This window comes from Phyllobates terribilis, unplaced genomic scaffold (genome assembly GCF_046119375.1).
Source record: "Phyllobates terribilis strain yellow unplaced genomic scaffold, ASM4611937v1 Scaffold_4__5_contigs__length_816908805, whole genome shotgun sequence".
NCBI classification, from domain to species: Eukaryota; Metazoa; Chordata; class Amphibia; order Anura; family Dendrobatidae; genus Phyllobates; species Phyllobates terribilis.
The window spans coordinates 792,910,029-792,928,573 of record NW_027362764.1 but is presented as its reverse complement, the minus strand read 5'-3'; the positions used below and the strand labels follow the sequence as shown (position 1 = coordinate 792,928,573).

The 18,545-nt window shown below is 41.4% G+C and overlaps 1 protein-coding gene across 13 annotated transcripts in view; it reads right to left on the bottom strand.

Annotated features, from left to right (window-relative positions):
* Positions 1-18,545, bottom strand: part of LOC141266083 (cytochrome P450 2C25-like) — a 464,276-nt gene that overhangs the window by 283,723 nt on the left and 162,008 nt on the right. For 3 of the 13 annotated variants that reach the window (XM_073679977.1, XM_073679986.1, XM_073679985.1), the window contains exon 2: positions 3,785-3,966. The exons of 2 other annotated variants lie outside the window; for them this stretch is intronic. In XM_073679977.1, coding sequence (XP_073536078.1) covers positions 3,785-3,961 — 177 coding nt within the window. In that variant the 5' untranslated portion in view covers positions 3,962-3,966. Of the gene's footprint in view, positions 1-3,784; positions 3,967-4,379; positions 4,636-11,293; positions 11,366-11,588; positions 11,685-15,387; positions 15,691-18,545 lie in introns of those variants that run through there. 8 more of the 13 variants (XM_073679978.1, XM_073679981.1, XM_073679979.1 and 5 more) reach the window with 8 other exon arrangements.

Sequence of the window (18,545 nt, the reverse complement as noted above, 5' to 3'; positions counted from 1 at the left end):
TCTTTCTTTTCACCATGCTCAATGTGGTACACACAAGGACACAGGACAGAGGTTGAGTCAACTTTAATCCATGTTAAATGGCTGCAAGTGTGATTTAGTTATTGCCAACACCTGTTAGGTGCCACAGGTAAGTTACAGGTGCTGTTAATTATACGAATTAGAGAAGCATCACATGATTTTTCAAAGGGTGCCAATACTTTTGTCCACCCCCTTTTTTAGGTTTGGTGTGGAATTATATCCAATTTGGCTTTAGGACAATTCTTTTTGTGTTTTTTTCTTTGAAGACAAATTAAATGAAGATAATAATACCAAAGAATTTGTGATTGCAATCATTTTCAGGAAGAAACTGAGTATTATCTGACAGAATTGCAGGGGTGCCAATACTTTTGGCCAGCACTGTATATATGTATATATATATATATATCTGTCTCCCCCATCCTGGTATATATGTCCCTCATCCTGGTATATATGTCGCTTATCCTGGCCACATCCGGATATATATATCCCCGATCCTAGTATACATGTCCCCCATTCTGCCACTGTTCTTTAATGTATAGAAAGAAATAAACCATTATACTCACTAGGGGCGTACATAGAAGTTATGGGGCACCATAGCAGAAGTATAATGCACTATCCATAGTCCTCCCTAGAGTATAATGCACCATCCATAGTCCTCTATACAGTATAATGCACACCCCATAGTCCTCCATATAGTATAATACACTCCCATAGTCATCCATATAGTATCTTGCACACAATATAGTCCTTCATACAGTATAATGCATATGCCATAGTCCTCCATACAGTATAATACCCACCCATAGTCATTCATATAGTATAATGCACACTCCATAGTCCTTCATACAGCATAATGCACACACCATAGTCCTTCATATAGCATAATATGCCCCGTAGTCTTCTTTATAGTATAATGCATCTCAATAGTCCTCCATATAGTATAATGCACCCCATAGTCCTCTATAAAGTAAAATGTGCCTCCATAGGTCTCCATATAGTTTAATGTACTCCCCATAGTCATCCATATAGCATAATGCACTGTGGCAGTGACAATTTAAACATGCGGCTGCAGCAGTGTCAAAAAACACTTGATTGCGAATTATAATTGGAACAATCTATGGGCACCAAAGAGCCTCAGGCCCTTGGCGGTAGCCCAGATTGCCCTCATTATAATTCGCCTATGGGTGTAGCACAACATATATAGTAAGTGCTCCTTTCCCCCACTACTACCCACCTATGACGCAGACACTCACACAGAGATGCACAGCTTTGGACAGAGAAAAAAAAAAGCAGCCTATGGCAATAGCAAAAGATATGACAGTCCAGGCGGTAACCATGCGGTTTAGGTGGCATACGGCCTTCATTTTTGTATGAGGTTGGCTCTTACAAGCATAAGCAGTCCTCTGTGACCAAAACACAGCACAGTGCCTGTCTCTACTGCTTTTATTGTCCGCTTTTGTTGTGTATGTAGGAACGTTCACAATGTCTTGTTCGGTGAGTTTATGATTCACCCGTCTGTGAATTTATCTTGGTAAAGAGTCACCTTCATTATTAGATCTTATGTACTGCATAAAGGAGGCACACTCCAGACTCGTGACAAATGTTACATGCACGCTGCTAGGTTGAGATAGGGCGAGACGCATTTCATGAATTCTTTGGAATCCTGGGGGAACCGTTACTCAGGGCGACCATAGGCAGCAGCTTCTCTCAGGCACACGATAGGTTCAATTGCTGACCAGACACATCTGACAAGAGTCTTTTTCAATAGATTAACAGTGGAGTTTATTCAAGTACAACCAGTACCATTTAACTCTTTGAAGAAACAGGCTTCACCACAGTACACTTTATTAAAGCAGGCACAGTAACTTCAGTCTCTTCAGTAGCATAATTCAGCATAGATTAGATCTCTTAGCAGCACACTTCTATGCATACACAACCACAGGCTTTTCCTTCACAAGGACACAACAGTACACTGCATTCTTTATCCTGCATGGAGATGAAGGGGGGGAGGGTTTGATGAGGGAGATGATCCCTATGACACAATTCCTTCCAGTCCTTATCTTCCTGCCCGATAATATTTTGCACTGTTAGTTCAGGGAGTTTATCTGACCTGTGTTTAGTTTCTCTCCTCATCTGAAGCCTGTTCAGTTGTCTTCTGTCAGATCCAGATAGCACACCACCTTTCTCTTCGGCTTCAGCCAGACGACAATAACAAGTTCCCCACAATTCCCCTGGGGCTCTGCTAAACACTCCCTGTCTCCTGTGACTGTGTTAACCCCTCTAGTTTCTGGATGCTTCTGAAGCACAACCCTACTTCTGCATGTCACACATAGAGATCTCCACACAGTCTCCTCTGACACACATTCTGCTCAACAACCAAAATAAAAACAATGTGGTAGGAAAAGAGGTAAAGATCGCAAGCCCGGAGGCTGAGGAGGCAACTACTACAGTGAGCCACCAGTGGAGGAGGAGACCGATGACATTGTACAGTAAATGGTCTTATTGTGTATGGTCATCTTGTTTTATACACATGCAGGCTTCAGAGCTGAAATCTCAAAACATTCATTCCCTGCTTGTTCATTGTCTGATAATAACATATGCTATTTCATAATGTGGATGACACGGGTATGATGGTGATATCGGAGGGCTTACTTCTTTTATCTACTGTAACCCTAGTGCCACTTGGGGATTGCAACTCTTTAACCATCAATAAGATGATACAATTTGAAGGGTCCATGACAAGGATTATTATACCCCTTAATAATTATTATATAATCAGCCCTTCTGCTCCTTTTTTATTAGAGCATGTGAACATCACAGATGAAGGACCCCCACTATATCCAAAGAGTAGGTAACACTATAGTGAATGACAAGCCATCCATGGATAGTAAAGTCAGATGGTTTTTAAAAACTTCCTTATTTCTACTACAAATGACGGAATCTTTGAAAATTTAAGTTTGTCAGATTTGCCAAATTTTTCTAGAAAACTTAATTCATGACGAATAGAAAGCCTCCAATTGCCCTAAAAATGTGTCTGGCACGCTTCTCTTCTCTGCACACACTAATGTTCTTCATTGCAGTTCTGTCATCTTTAGGTTGCGTTCACATGCTTCCATAATGTGTGAATACAGTCTTAGAATTCCTTCAGTGTTTTGTGACGTTCTCTCCTTATTTCTATCTCTAAGCTGAGATGCTTTCTTACATTTCAGATTCAGTCCAATATGTTTGCTGCACACCCTGCCTCGGCTTTTACACAGGCTACGATAGTCCATCCTCGTTGACTGTGCTATGCCATGTGCTGCGATAGCTGTGCAGCATTTTGTGGAAGCTCAACCACAGCTGAGGGTATGTGAGCCTTCTCTAGCTGATACAATTCGGGTCCGACAAATTCTCCAAAAATTCCACATATAATTGATTTGCTCATCTGTAATTTTCACTAAAGAAGACAGCCCAGCATCCCTGCTTGTGAATGGTTTGTATGAAGCTTATTCAGCTGATTTGCTTTTTTGGAATTACCATAATTTGCATTTTTAAGATCTCTCATTTGTTTGTATGTCTTTTTATATAGGACATGCCTTGTATATAACACAAATCCAAGCTGATGCAGATAGCAGATCAGGATCAGAGCTCCGGTTGTCTACATCTCACACTGAGCAGCCTGAAAATGATAAATCCTGCATCTCTACAGCATGATGAGCGAAAAACAGGACACACAATATCTGCATTACCAACATGCACTGCACTATGTCTCCTTGTGGACACTTACCTCTGGGAAAGTCTTGGGGGCATCATTTAAATGCATGTATTTGGGGGTACCCAGCAGAGGAATTGGGGTAGGTCCGGGAGGCAGTGACCGGTATCTATGTTGTCTGACCCAGGAGAGGAAAATGTAGACAGTGAAGAGAAGTACAAGAGAAAGAGCGAGGATGGTGGACAGCTCCATGGCTCCTGTGATTAGAAACAGAGAATTTGATAACACTGTTTTACATATTTTCAAAAGTCGTCAGGTTCAGTTATGAAATCAGCCATTTCTAAATGATTTTCACCTCCTGAATTCAAATCTGACAATGAACAATTTTTTCTATGTCAAAGAGTTTTCCTGTTAATGTTACAGATAATTCATTCAAAATAGTTTCAGCACTTTCAAACATTATTATTTTTACAAATATAAAGACGCAGAATATTTTGTGTCAATTTTCCAATATTTTTTTGGTGGAAACTCAGCAACAATTCCAATAAATAAAACGTCTAAACGCTATTGTGAATTATAAAGTTACAGAAATCGCTCTACATTTGCTCCTCATTCAGTGACTGCTCTTTTTTGCTTGTCTCTTGTACTCCTGCATCTGATCATCTCTTACAATTGTCCTCAGTAATCTGCAGCATTGATGGATTCGATTTTCCTTGATATCTTTTCTCCATATCCGCAATATCTCATCATGCTCGTCGCTCGCTGCTGCTCAGTTTGGCGGAAATAAGTCTAGATGCGAATGTAAGAAATTAATCTTTAAGCCATGATTCTTAAATGTTTCAGGAGATTTTCCACCAACTCTTCATAGTTATCTGCTTTTGAGTTCCCAGTAATGTGAATGTGACCCATGCAGGCTTTACTTTTCCCTGCAAAAAACAGAGAAAATCCTCATCATGAAGAAGCTTACGAATCTGAGCTCCAATAAAGACTCCTTCCTTTATCTTTTTTTCACTCAACCTTGGAAATTTGTTAATGAGATACTTGATGCTTTTGTTTTTTTTATCCATTGCCTTCACAAAGTTCTTCATTAGGCCCAATGTGATATGCAGTTGTGGTAACAAAATCATATTTGATTGGTGAACAAGTGCTGGATGCAGTAGATTTTTACTCTTTAATGGCTGAAGTGAATGTCGGAGAGGTCGGTCTCTTTTATTGTAGGGATATTCTCTTGCACGACTATTCCACTCGCACAGAAAGCAGCAAGACTTTATGCATCCACCTTGGAGACCAAGTAAGAGGGCCATCACCTTTAAGTCACCACAGAGGGGTCACCAATTTTGCCCATAGTTCAGGCCCCTCAACAGCTATTTCATTTTGTCATAGGTTTCTTTTATGTGGACTGTTTAACCTACTGGAATTGAAGGTAGCACATTGCAATTAATTATGCAGCAAGACGGCTTTTAGGCTTGCTTTGGAGGAATCGATGAAGAGCCCCCATTCCTCTGGATTATGACTTATCTTCAGATAAGTTGTTGCATGCCACAAGATCGCCCTCCATGAAGAAGTATTGGACAAGATCTTTATCTCGGTTGAGGGAACAAAAAAATCCGAACATCGCCCTCTAGGAGATTCCATTACTGTAGCTGGAAATCTAAGGGCTCAGCTTTACTCTGGGGCAGATCCAAACCTCTAACAAGATCGTTCGGTTCACTTTGTGTTATAAGATGTTGTGAAGTTGAGGTTGCTGACAGAAAATCTGAATTGTGAGAGAAAGATGCATTATGATACCAAGCACCCTCTTCTTCCTCACTTGATTCGGCTGAAAATGTTTCTTGTGCTTCTGGAGCCAGCAGTTCTTCTGTATGTGGTACTGATTATATTGCAGATGGAAGTTTTGGATACTGTAAAGTCCACTTATTCCTTAAAACTACTTTCCTAATGGGGGGCACCATGCAAAAATAGCAATTGGTAGTGTGATCGGTTGGCTCTCTCCAGATCATTTCTGCTGCAAAAGGCATAGATTGTCTCTTCCCATGCAACTGATGGGTAAGATGTGATGCACATCTATTGCAGCATATGTGTGAAGCCCAACTCTTGTCCTGATCTCCTATTCTTCAGCCAAAATACAGGTTGTAGGCTTTCCTTATCACAGTAGTCAAGTTTCACCTTTGTGACTCAAAAATGACTTCTCCGTATTTGTAGCAAAAACTATCCGCTTTGTTAATTCAAGAACGAGGCATGTCAGAAAAAATATATAGAAACTAGTGATGAGCGAGCATGCTCGACACTGCTCGGTACTCGTCCAAGCATCACGCTACTCGGGATGTTCGGCGAGCACCGAGCATTTCTGGGTTACTCGGGCGGGAGCTCGGGTCTCCGCCCTGCATGTTTGGCACTCTTTACAGAGCCAATGAACATGCAGGGATTGCCCACCAGTCACTGTAATGCCGCAGCCATGTTGTTTGTGGGCATTACAGTGATTGGCTGGCCGCACAGCGTCACCTCGAGTATTTAAAACCGGGCGCCGCCATCTTGGACACAGACGGCCGGGATCAGTCAGTGTAGGGACAGTGCTGCTGATTTAGGGAGAGATATATACTGCGAAATAGTTAGTGTAGGGTCTGTAAAGGCTGCCAGATCAAACAAACAGTCCTTCTCAGGACTAATATCCATCCCAGATATCAGGCAGGCTGTATAGGAGACGCAGTGGTTATACCAGCAAACGCTGCATTACAGTCCTGTGTGCTCCTGTTGCTGAAATTGCTGGACTTAGCTCCAGGTCTCGGGGGCCAGGAAAAATACTTTTTTTTCATCTAAATCCTCTTTTTTTTTTCCTCCTTCACACTGTACAAATACCCGTCTTATTAACCTTTTGGTGTCCCCTCCCCCCCACAACAAAAAAAAAAAATAGTGTGTCTCTGATTTTTCAGACACAAATATATCTGTTGAAAATAGTCAGGTGTAGGCTACAGAAACAGAAGTGTGGTTTTGCAGTTCCACGGTACAAACCTCTGTATTATCCACTTTTGGGCCATTTGTATATAAAAAAAACAGTTTGAGTGTGTCGCTCACTGTTCAGCCGCAAATATATATATTTATTATTATTATTATTTATTATTATAGCGCCATTTATTCCATGGCGCTTTACATGTGATAGGGATATACATAGCAAAAACATTTACATAATCTTAACAAAACGAGTCAGCGACTGGTACAGGAGGAGCGAGGACCCTGCCCGCGAGGGCTCACAGTCTACAAGGGATGGGTGAGGGATACAGTAGGTGAGGGTAGAGGAGTTCATGCAGTAATGTGGTGGAGCGGTGGTTACTGCAGGTTGTAGGCTTGTCGAAGAGGCAGGTCTTCAGGTTTCTTTTGAAGGTTTCCATGGTAGGCGAGAGTCTGATGTGTTGGGGTACAGAGTTCCAGAGTAGGGGCGATGCACGGGAGAAATCTTGTATGCGATTGTGGGAAGAGGAGATAAGAGGGGAGTAGAGAAGGAGATCTTGTGAGGATCGGAGCTTGCGTGCAGGTAAGTACTGGGAGACTAGGTCACAGATGTATGGAGGAGACAGGTTGTGGATGGCTTTGTATGCCGTAGTTAGGGTTTTGAACTGGATTCTCTGGGCAATGGGGAGCCAGTGAAGGGATTGACAGAGGGGGGAGGCCGGGGAATAGCGGGGGGACAGGTGGATTAGTCGAACAGCAGAGTTTAGGATAGATTGGAGGGGTGCAAGAGTGTTGAAAGGGAGGCCACAGAGTAGGATGTTGCAGTAGTCGAGGCGGGAGATGATGAGGTCATGCACTAGTGTTTTTGCAGAGTCTTTGCTGAGGAATGCACGGATCCGGGAGATATTTTTGAGTTGGAGTCGGCAGGAGGTGGAAACGGCTTGGATATGTGGTTTGAAGGAGAGATCAGAGTCCAGGGTTACCCCAAGGCAGCGAGCTTGTGGGACTGGGGAGAGTGAACAGCCATTGACGTTGATGGATAGGTCAGATGGGGGATATGAATGAGAGGGTGGAAAGATGATGAACTCTGTTTTATCCATGTTGAGTTTTAGAAATCTGGCAGAGAAGAAGGATGAGATGGCGGACAGACATTGTGGGATTTTGGTTAGTAGGGAGGAGATATCGGGTCCAGAGAGGTAGATCTGTGTGTCATCAGCATAGAGGTACTGAAAGCCGTGAGACTCTATAAGCTGTCCCAGGCCAAAGGTGTAGATGGAGAAGAGCAGAGTTCCTAGAACTGAACCTTGGGGGACACCGACAGATAGGGGGCGAGATGAGGAGGTGATGCGTGAGTGGGAGACGCTGAATGTCCTGTCTGTTAAGTATGAGGAGATCCAAGATAGGGCCAAGTCCGTGATGCCAAGAGATGAGAGAATCTGTAGCAAGAGGGAATGGTCCACTGTGTCGAAGGCAGATGACAGGTCCAGAAGGAGGAGGATGGAGTAGTGTCGCTTGGATTTGGCAGTTAGTACGTCGTTGGTGTCTTTGGTCAGGGCAGTTTCAATCGAGTGATGCGGTCGGAAGCCAGATTGCAGGCGGTCGAAGAGGGAACAGGAGGAGAGGTGGGAGGACAGTTCAAGGTGGACATGTTGTTCTAGTAGTTTTGAGGAAAAGGGGAGAAGTGATATGGGGCTGTAGCTAGTCAGAGAGGATGAGTCAAGGGAGGGCTTTTGAGGATGGGTGTGATTGCGGCATGTTTGAAACATGAGGGGAAGACACCGGTTGTTAGTGACAGGTTGAAGAGGTGGGTTAGGGTTGGCATGAAGACTGTGGTAAGGATAGGGATGAGGTGGGATGGGATTGGGTCAAGTTCGCAGGTGGTGAGGTGTGATTTGGAGAGTAAAGAGGAGACTTGACCTTCTGTAATGGTAGAGAAGTGGGGTTTGGAGGAGGAAGGTTGAGTAGGTATGAGGAGGGGTTGTGCGGGCTTTAGGCAAAAGCTTTGTCTGATGGTGTCAATCTTCTGCTTGAAGAATGAGGCAACGTTTTCGGCTGAGTTGAGAGAAGAGGGAGGAGGTGCTGGGGGATGAAGGAGAGCATTGAAAGTGTTAAATAGCTGTTTAGGGTTGTGAGACAGGGAGGATATGAGAGATGAGAAGTAGGTTTGTTTTGCTGTAGTGAGTGCAGAACTTGAAGATAGTGAGGGATTGTTTGAATGCGATGAAGTGCTCGATGGAGTGAGACCTTTTCCATCTCCTCTCCGCAACCCTGGAGGCCCGTCTCAATTCTTTAGTAAGTTTGGTGTGCCAGGGTTGCCTGTTGATTGTGCGAGATTTGGTATGTGTGAGGGGGGCGATCAAGTCGAGAGCTGCAGCTATTGTGGTGTTATATGAAGCGGCAGCAACATCTGCATTGTGTAAGGAATTTATGTCTGTAAGAGGGAGGAGGGATTCAGAGAGTGAGTGTAGGTCAAGGTGTTTGAGGTTTCTGCGAGCGTGTGTAAGTTTGTGGAGTGGGGATTGTGCACTTGGAGAGGAGAGGGTAGAGAATGTGAGGAGGTTATGGTCAGAGAGAGGGAGGTGTGAGTTAGAGAGGTTAGATAGGGAACAGAGGCGGGTGAAGATGAGGTCCAGTGTGTGGGCATCTTTATGAGTAGCTGCCGAAGACCATTGAGCAAGGCCGAAAGAGGAAGTGAGGGATAGGAGCTTAGAGACCGAAGAGTGGGAAGTGTCAATGGGGATGTTGAAGTCACCCATTATGATAGTGGGGATGTCGGTGGAAAGGAAGTGAAGCAGCCAGGTGGTGAAGTGGTCTAAGAAAGTGGTGGCTAGCCCTGGGTGTCGGTAAATGACGGCCAGTTGGAGGTCAGAGGGGGAATAGATGAGCACACAGTGCACCTCAAATGAGGGGAGTGTAACAGAGGGTGGCAGTGATATTTGGGTGAAAGCACAGGTATCTGACAGCAGAAAACCTACGCTTCCGCCATGTTTGCCGTTGGGGCGGGGGGTGTGGGAAAGGTGGAATCCGCCATATGAAAGTGCAGCTGGGGAGGCTGTGTCAGAGGGGGTGAACCAGGTTTCGGTAATGGCGAGGAAGGAAAGTTTGTTAGTAATGAAAAGGTTGTGGATGTAGGAAAGTTTGTTGCAGATGGAGCAAGCGTTCCATAGAGCTCCTGTTAGAGCAACTAAGGAAGTGGGGATTAGTTGGATGGGTATGAGGTTAGAAGAGTTGCGACAGTTTGTGAAAGGTCGTGGATAGGAGATAGAAGTAACTGTGGGGATATGGCGAGGAGGACCAGGATTTGGAGAGATATCTCCAGCAGTGAGGAGGAGCAGAGAAAGTGTTAGCAGGTGGGAGCAAGAGAGAGCATGAGGTGGCTGTCTGTGTTTGGAGATCCAGGATTGAATGTTGAGGAATAATTCGGAGGAGGAGGTGAGATGAATGGGGAGGATGGAGGGAGAGATGAAGAGTTTCTTACTAGGTGTAGGTATTTGAGGGGTTACTAGCAAGTGGAGGACTATAGAGGAAAAAGTGAGAGCTAACAGAAACATAGTTAAAAGAGAGTAAGTGGTCAAAGTGTTGGTTACCTGACTCCTGCCCTGACTAACTGCCTCTGAAATAACTGCCACTTATCTCCGAAGCCACTTTGCACAAGAAGACGCATGCACAACCCAGAACGCGTTAACCCCTTAAAGAGCTTCTAAGTATATAGGGCACACTAAACCATCAGGTGAGGGGAATTGTGGGAGCAGCTTGTGGCTAAATTAGCAGCTGGTCATCTCATCAGGAGATGGCTGGGTGATCAAAGACAGAGCTAGGACTCTGTAGGCTCTGCAGTTTAGCACCTCTAAACATTAGATAAAGTCTACAGTGGGGAAAGGACAGACATATGTGAGTATTGAGTGGAAAGGGACAGATAAAGCAGAAATATCAAGCAGAGAACTCTACCAGTGAGTTGAATCTGGAGAGCAGAGCATTAGATGGCGGCATATACAGAAAGCAGAGGAATTATGCAGGAGAAGAGCATGTACCAGTGAGATGAATCAGGAGAGCAGAGCATTAGATGGCGGCATATACAGCAAGCAGAGGAATTATGCAGGAGAAGAGCATGTACCAGTGATTTCAATCAGGAGAGCAGAGCATTAGATGGTGGCATATACAGCAAGCAGAGGAATTATGCAGGAGAAGAGCATGTACCTGTGTGAAAAGAGAAGAAGAAGACGAATGTTAGTTCATGGCCACTGAAAATATATTTTAAAAAGTCTGGTATACCCCAGTAAATTATAACTGTGGTTTTGCTGTTCCACGGTAAAAAAATCTCTATTATCCCGCTTTTGGCATTTTTTGCCGTAAAAAAAAATAATAGTGTCTCCTGATTGTTCAGACACAAATATATCTGTTGAAAATAGTCTGGTGTAGCAGAGGATTTGCTCTCATTAACCCTAGCACGCAGTCTTCTATCCACCCGTATAGCTAATTGCATAGCCTGTTGCAAATCCTCAGGTGTAGGATAAGCAATTAGCAGGTCTTTAACCCTTTCACTGAGCCCAGCAAGAAATAGACTTTTCAGAGCAGAATCGTTCCACCCTGTTTGAGTGGACCAACGACGAAAATGAGTACAATATTTTTCCACATTACCTGATCCTTGTTTTAAACGTCTCAACTCAGTCTCAGCTGATGCCACACGGTCAGGATCATCATATAATAATCCTAAAGCAGAAAAAAAACTATCCACTGATCTGAAGCATGTATCACTAGGTTGCAAAGAAAAGGCCCACTCCTGAGGCTCTTTGCGCAAAAGTGACATTATGAACCCTACGCGCTGGGATTCATCCCCAGAGGACTTGGGTCTCAAACGAAAATACAATAAGCAAGCATTTTTAAATGAAAAAAATTCTCGATGTTCACCAAAAAATAAATCCGGCAAACATACCTTAGGCTCCAAGAAATATGCTCCAGGACAGTTACTCACGTGCTGACGGAGCTCGGCCACTTCCAGAGAGAGTCCCTGCAGGTGTTTAGCCAAATCCTGAACCGACACCATGATGGAACAAAAAAAAAAAAAAAATCTTTCCTTAGAGAATTTGCAGGCTGGACTTACTGTTATGTTCTGCTACCAAAGCTAAGGAAAGAGAGGAGATCTGTCCCTACTATAGGACTCAGCTGAATCCCTACGATGTAACAGGGAACCTGATCCTGCGATCAGACCTGCTAAAGTCCGAATCTAGTCTGTACGGAGACCTATAGATGTGGGGAGGGAATCCCTACAAGTACTAAGGACTGGGAGGAATATGGGACACCTCCTAACAGAAATAGTAGCAGACAGACGAACAAACAAAATAGATAGAACATAGAGGTCCGTAGACCAAGCAAACTAACAGAGCTAGATACAGAGCACAGGCTAGCTAGAAAGTAGATATACAATGAAGTCCAGCAAAGCCAGAAGGGCGGAGCAGGATTAAATAGGCCAACAAGGTCATGTGACCAGCAAAGGAAAAAAAACCTAACAGCAAGGTTCTAACAGGTACAAAATCTCTATTATCCTGTTTTGGTAATTTTTTGCCGTAAAAAAAAAACTAATAGTGTCTCCTTGATTTTTCAGACACAAATATATCTGTTGAAAATAGTCTGGTGTAGGCCCAAGAAATACAAGTGTGGTTTTGCAGTTCCACGGGTCAAATCTATGTATTATCCTGCTTTTTTGCATTTTTTGCCGTAAAGAGAAACAGTGGTGTCTCCTGATTATTCAGACACAAATATATATGTTGAAAATAGTCTGGTGTAGGCGCGAGAAATACAAGTGTGGTTTTGCAGTTCCACGCGTAAAATCTCTGTATTATCCTTCTTTTTTGCATTTTTGCTGTAAAGAAAAACAGTAGTGTCTACTGATTGTTCAGATACAAATATATCTGTTGAAAATAGTCTGGTATGGGCTAGAGAAACAGAAGTGTAGTTTTGCAGTTCCATGGTTCAAACCTCTGTATTATCCACTTTTGGGCCATTTGTATCTAAAAAAAACAGTTTGAGTGTGTCGCTCACTGTTCAGCCGCAAATAGATAAATTTAAAAAAAAGTCTGGTATACACCAGTAAACTATAACTGTGGTTTTGCTGTTCCACGGTAAAAAATCTCTATTATCCTGCTTTTGGCATTTTTTGCCATAGACAAAAAACTAATAGTGTCTCCCTTATTTTTCAGACACAAATATATCTGTTGAAAATAGTCTGGGGTAGGCCCGAGAAATACAAGTGTGATTTTGCAGTTCCACGGGTCAAATCTCTGTATTATCCTGCTTTTTTGCATTTTTTGCCGTAAAGAAAAACAGTAGTGCATCCTGATTTTTCAGACACAAATATATCTGTTGAAAATAGTCTGGTGTAGGCCCGAGAAATACAAGTGTGATTTTGCAGTTCCATGGGTCAAATCTCTGTATTATCCTGCTTTTTTACATTTTTTGCCGTAAAGACAAACAGTAGTGTCTCCTGATTGTACAGACACAAATATATTTGTTGAAAATAGTCTGGTGTAGGCTAGAGAAACAGTAGTGTGGTTTAGAAGTTCCATGGTTCAAACCTTCATATTATATACTTTTGGATCATTTGTATCTAAAAAAAAAACAGTTTGAGTGGGTCGCTCACTGTTCAGCCGCAAATAGATAAATTTAAAATTGTCTGTTATACACCAGTGAATTATAACTTTGGTTTTGCTGTTCCACGGTAAAAAACCTCTATTATCCTGCTTTTGGCAGTTTTTGCCGTAAAAAAAAAATTAATAGTGTCTCCCTGATTTTTCAGACAGAAATATATCTGTTGAAAATAGTCTGGTATAGGCCCGAGAAATACAAGTGTGGTTTTGCAGTTCCACGGGTCAAATCTCTGTATTATCCTGTTTTTTTGCATTTTTTGCCATAAAGAAAAACAGTAGTGTCTCCTGATTGTTCAGACACAAATATATCTGTTGAAAATAGTCTGGTGTAGGCCCAAGAAATACAAGTGTGGTTTTGCAGTTCCACGGGTCAAATCGCTGTATTATCCTGCTTTTTTGCCGTAAAGAAAAACATTAGTGTCTCCTGATTGTTCAGACACAAATATATCTGTTGAAAATAGTCTGTTGTAGGCCTGAGAAATACAAGTGTGGTTTTGCAGTTCCATGGGTCAAATCTCTGTATTATTCTGCTTTTTTGCATTTTTTGCCGTAAAGAAAAACAGTAGTGTCTCCTCATTGTTCAAACACAAATATATCTGTTCAAAATAGTCTGGTGTAGGCCCGAGAAATACAAGTGTGGTTTTGCAGTTCCACGGGTCAAATCTCTGTATTATCCACAATTTTGCATTTTTTGATGTAAAGAAAAACAGTAGTGTCTACTGATTGTTCAGATACAAATCATAGAATCATAGAATCATAGAATGGTAGAGTTGGAAGGGATCTCCTGGGTCATCTGGTCCAACCCCCTGCTCAAAGCAGGATTCACTAAATCATCTCAGACAGATGTCTGTCCAGCCTCTGTTTGAAGACGTCCATTGAAGGGGAACTCACCACCTCTCGTGGCAGCCTGTTCCACTCATTAATCACCCTAACTGTCAAAAAGTTTTTTCTAATATCTAATCTGTGTCTCCTCCCATTTAGTTTCATCCCATTGCTTCTAGTCTTTCCTTGTGCAAATGAGAATAAAGATGATCCTTCTACAATGTGACAGCCCTTGACATATTTGTAGACAGCTATTAAGTCTCCTCTCAGTCTTCTTTTTTGCAAGCTAAACATTCCCAAATCCTGCAACCGTTCCTCATAGGACATGGTTTGCAGACCAGTCACCATTCTGGTCGCTCTTCTCTGAACTTGCTCCAGTTTGTCTATGTCTTTTTTAAAATGTGGTGCCCAAAACTGTACACAGTATTCCAGATGAGGTCTGACCAAAGAGGAGTAAAGACCAATAATGACTTCACGTGATCTAGACTGTATGCTTCTGTTAATACATCCCAGAATTGTATTTGCCTTTTTTGCTGCTGCATCACACTGTTGACTCATGTTCAGTCTATGATCTATTAGTATACCTAAGTCTTTTTCACATGTACTGTTGCTTAGCTCTATTCCTACCATTCTGTATATGCTTTTTTTATTTTTATTGCCCAGATGTAGTACTTTGCATTTTTCCCTATTAAAAACCATTCTGTTGGTTGCTGCCCACTGCTCCAGTTTATTTAGGTCTTTTTGAATCCTCTCTCTCTCTTCTCTAGTATTAGCTATCCCTCCTAGCTTTGTGTCATCAGCAAATTTAATCAGTTTACCCTCAATTCCTTCATCTAAATCATTGATAAAGATGTTGAACAATACAGGTCCCAGGACGGAGCCCTGTGGTACCCCACTTGAGACATTCATCCAGCTGGATGTGAAGCCATTTACAATCACCCTTTGAGTCCGATCACTAAGCCAGTTATGAATCCACCTAACAGTTGCCTGGTCCATTGCATACTTGGTCATTTTTTCAATAAGGATGGTGTGAGATACTTTGTCAAATGCTTTGCTGAAGTCAAGATATACTATATCTACAGCATTTCCCTGATCCACCCAGTCAGTGATTCTGTCATAGAAGGAAATTAAGTTAGTCTGACATGACTTGTTAGTTATAAACCCATGCTGACTCTGGTTAATCACTTCATTCTTATCCAGGTACTTACATACATGTTGTTTAATAATTTGTTCAAAGATCTTTCCTGGTATAGAAGTCAGACTCACCGGCCTATAGTTCCCTGGGTCCACCTTCTTCCCCTTTTTGAAGATAGGAACAACATTTGCTCTTCTCCAGTCTTCTGGGACTTCTCCTGTTCTCCAAGAATTTTCAAAGATTATGGAGAGTGGTTCTAAAATTTCTTCTACGATCTCCTTCAGTACTCTGGGGTGTAATTCATCTGGACCTGGATACTTGAACTCATTTATGTTAGCTAAATATTCCCTCACAATCTTTCTGTTTACAGATAACTTGGATTCTTCTATTCCTTTAAAAGGACAGTGAAGATCAGTTGATGTTACATTTTCTTTCTGAGAGAAAACAGATGCAAAATAGGAATTAAAAAGTTTGGCCTTCTCAACATCCTCTCTTACCATTTCTCCATTTTCATCCTGTAAAAATCCTATAGCATCTTTGACTTTTCTTTTACTTTTGACATACCCCCAAAATCCTTTTTTATTGCTTTTGACATCTCTTGCAAGCCTTAATTCATTGTCAGCTTTAGCTAACCTGATACATGCCCTGCAGGATCTGCAGACTGCATTATAATCTTCTTTAGATATGCCTCCCTCTTTCCATTTAATAAACATTTCTTTCTTTCTTTTTAGCATGTGTTTAAGTTCTGTGTTCATCCATCCTGGTTTCCTTAAATGCTTCCCATTCTTCCTACTTTTCGGGATTGTTAATGATTGTGCTTTGAGAATCTCATTTTTAAAAATTTCCCATCCTTCCTGGACATTTTTGTCCTTAAGGACATCCAGCCATTGGATCCCTCCTATTCTCTTTCTGAGTATCTGTTGAAAATAGTCTGGTATATGCTAGAAAAACAGAAGTGTGGTTTTGCAGTTCCACGGTACAAAACTCTGTATTATCCACTTTTGGGCCATTTGTATCTAAAAAAAACAGTTTGAGTGTGTCGCTCACTGTTCAGCCACAAATAGATATATTTTAAAAAGTCTGGTATACACCAGTAAATTATAACTGTGGTTTTGCTGTTCCAAGCTAAAAAATCTCTATTATCCTGCTTTGGGTAATTTTTGCAGTAAATAAAAACTACTAGTGTCTCCCTGATTTTTCAGACACAAATATATTTGCTGAAAATAGTCTGTTGTAGGCCCGAGAAATAAAAGTGTGGTTTTGCAGTTCCACGGGTCAAATCTCTGTATTATACTGTTTTTTGCATTTTTTGCTTTATAGAAAAACAGCAGTGTCTCCTGATTGTTCAGACTAAAATATATCTGTTGAAAATAATCTGGTGTAGGCCCGGGAAATACAAGTGTGGTTTTGCAGTTCCACCGGTCAAATCTCTGTATTATCCTGCTTTTTGCATTTTTTCCTGTAAAGATAAACAGTAGTGTCTCCTGATTGTTCAGACACACATATATCTGTTGAAAATAGTCTGGTGTAGGCTAGAGAAACAGTAGTGTGGTTTCGCAGTTGCACGGTTCAAACCTCTATATTATCCACTTTTGGGCCATTTGTATCTAAAAAAAACGGTTTGAGTGTGTCGCTCACTGTTAAGCCGCAAATAAATATATTTAAAAAGGTCTGGTATACAACAGTAAATTCTAACTTTGGTTTTGCTGTTCCACGGTAAAAAATCTCTATTATCCTGCTTTTGGCAATTTGTGCCGTAAAAAAAAAATTATAGTGTCTCCCTGATTTTTCAGACACAAATATATCTGTTGAAAATAGTCTGGTGTAGGCCCGAGAAATTCAAGTGTGGTTTCGCAGTTCCACGGGTCAAATCTCTGTATTATCCTGCTTTTTTGCATTTTTTGCCGGAAAGAAAAACAGTAGTGTCTCCTGATTGTTCAGACACAAATATATATGTTGAACATAGTCTGGTGTAGGCCCGAGAAATACAAGTGTGGTTTTGTAGTTCAATGGGTTAAATCTCTGTATTATCCTGCTTTTTTGCATTTTTTGCCGTAAAGAAAAACAGTAGTGTCTCCTGATTGTTCAGACACAATTATATCTGTTCAAAATAGTCTGGTGTAGGCTCGAGAAATACAAGTGTGGTTTTGCAGTTCCACGGGTCAAATCTCTGTATTATCCTGCTTTTTTTCATTTTTTGCCGTAAAGAAAAACAGTAGAGTCTCCTGATTGTTCAGACACAAATATATCTGTTGAAAATAGTCTGGTGTAGGCTAGAGAAACAGAAGTGTGGCTTTGAAGTTTCATGGTTCAAACCTCTGTATTATCCACTTTTGGGTCATTTGTATCTAAAAAAAAAACAGTTTGAGTGTGTCGCTCACTGTTCAGCCGCAAATAGATAAATTTAAAATAGTCTGGTATACACCAGTGAATTATAACTGTGGTTTTGCTGTTCCACGGTAAAAAATCTCTATTATCCTGCTTTTGGCATTTTTTGCCGTAAAAAAAAAACTAATAGTGTCTCCCTGATTTTTCAGACACAAATATATCTGTTGAAAATAGTCTGTTGTAGGCCCGAGAAATACAAGTGTGGTTTTGCAGTTCCATGGGTCAAATCTCTGTATTATCCTGCTTTTTTGCATTTTTTGGGGTAAAGAAAAACAGTAGTGTCCCCTGATTGTTCAGACACAAATATATCTGTTGAAAATAATCTGGTGTAGGCCCGAGAAATACAAGTGTGGTTTTGCAGTTCCACGGGTCAAATCTCTGTATTATCCTGATTTTTTGCATTTTTTGCCATAAAGAAAAACATTAGTGTCTCCTGATTGTTCAGACACAAATATATCTGTTCAAAATAGTCTGGTGTAGGCCCGAGAAATACAAGTGTGGCTTTGCAGTTCCACGGGTCAAATCTCTGTATTTTTCCTACAATTTTGCATTTTTTGCTGTAAAGAAAAACAGTAGTGTCTCCTGATTATTCAGACACAAATATATCTGTTGAAAATAGTCTTGTGTAGGCTAGATAAACAGAAGTGAGGTTTTGCAGTTCCATGGTTTAAACCTCTGTGTTATCCACTTTTGGGCCACTTGTATCTCAAAAAAACAGTTTGAGTGTGTCGCTCACTGTTCAGGGACAAATAGGTATATTTAAAAAAGTCTGGTATATACCAGTAAACTATAACTGTGGTTTTGCTATTCCACGGTAAAAAAATCTCTATTATCCTGTTTTGGGCATTTTTTGCCATAAAAAAAAACCATAGTGTCTCCCTGATTTTTCAGACACAAATAT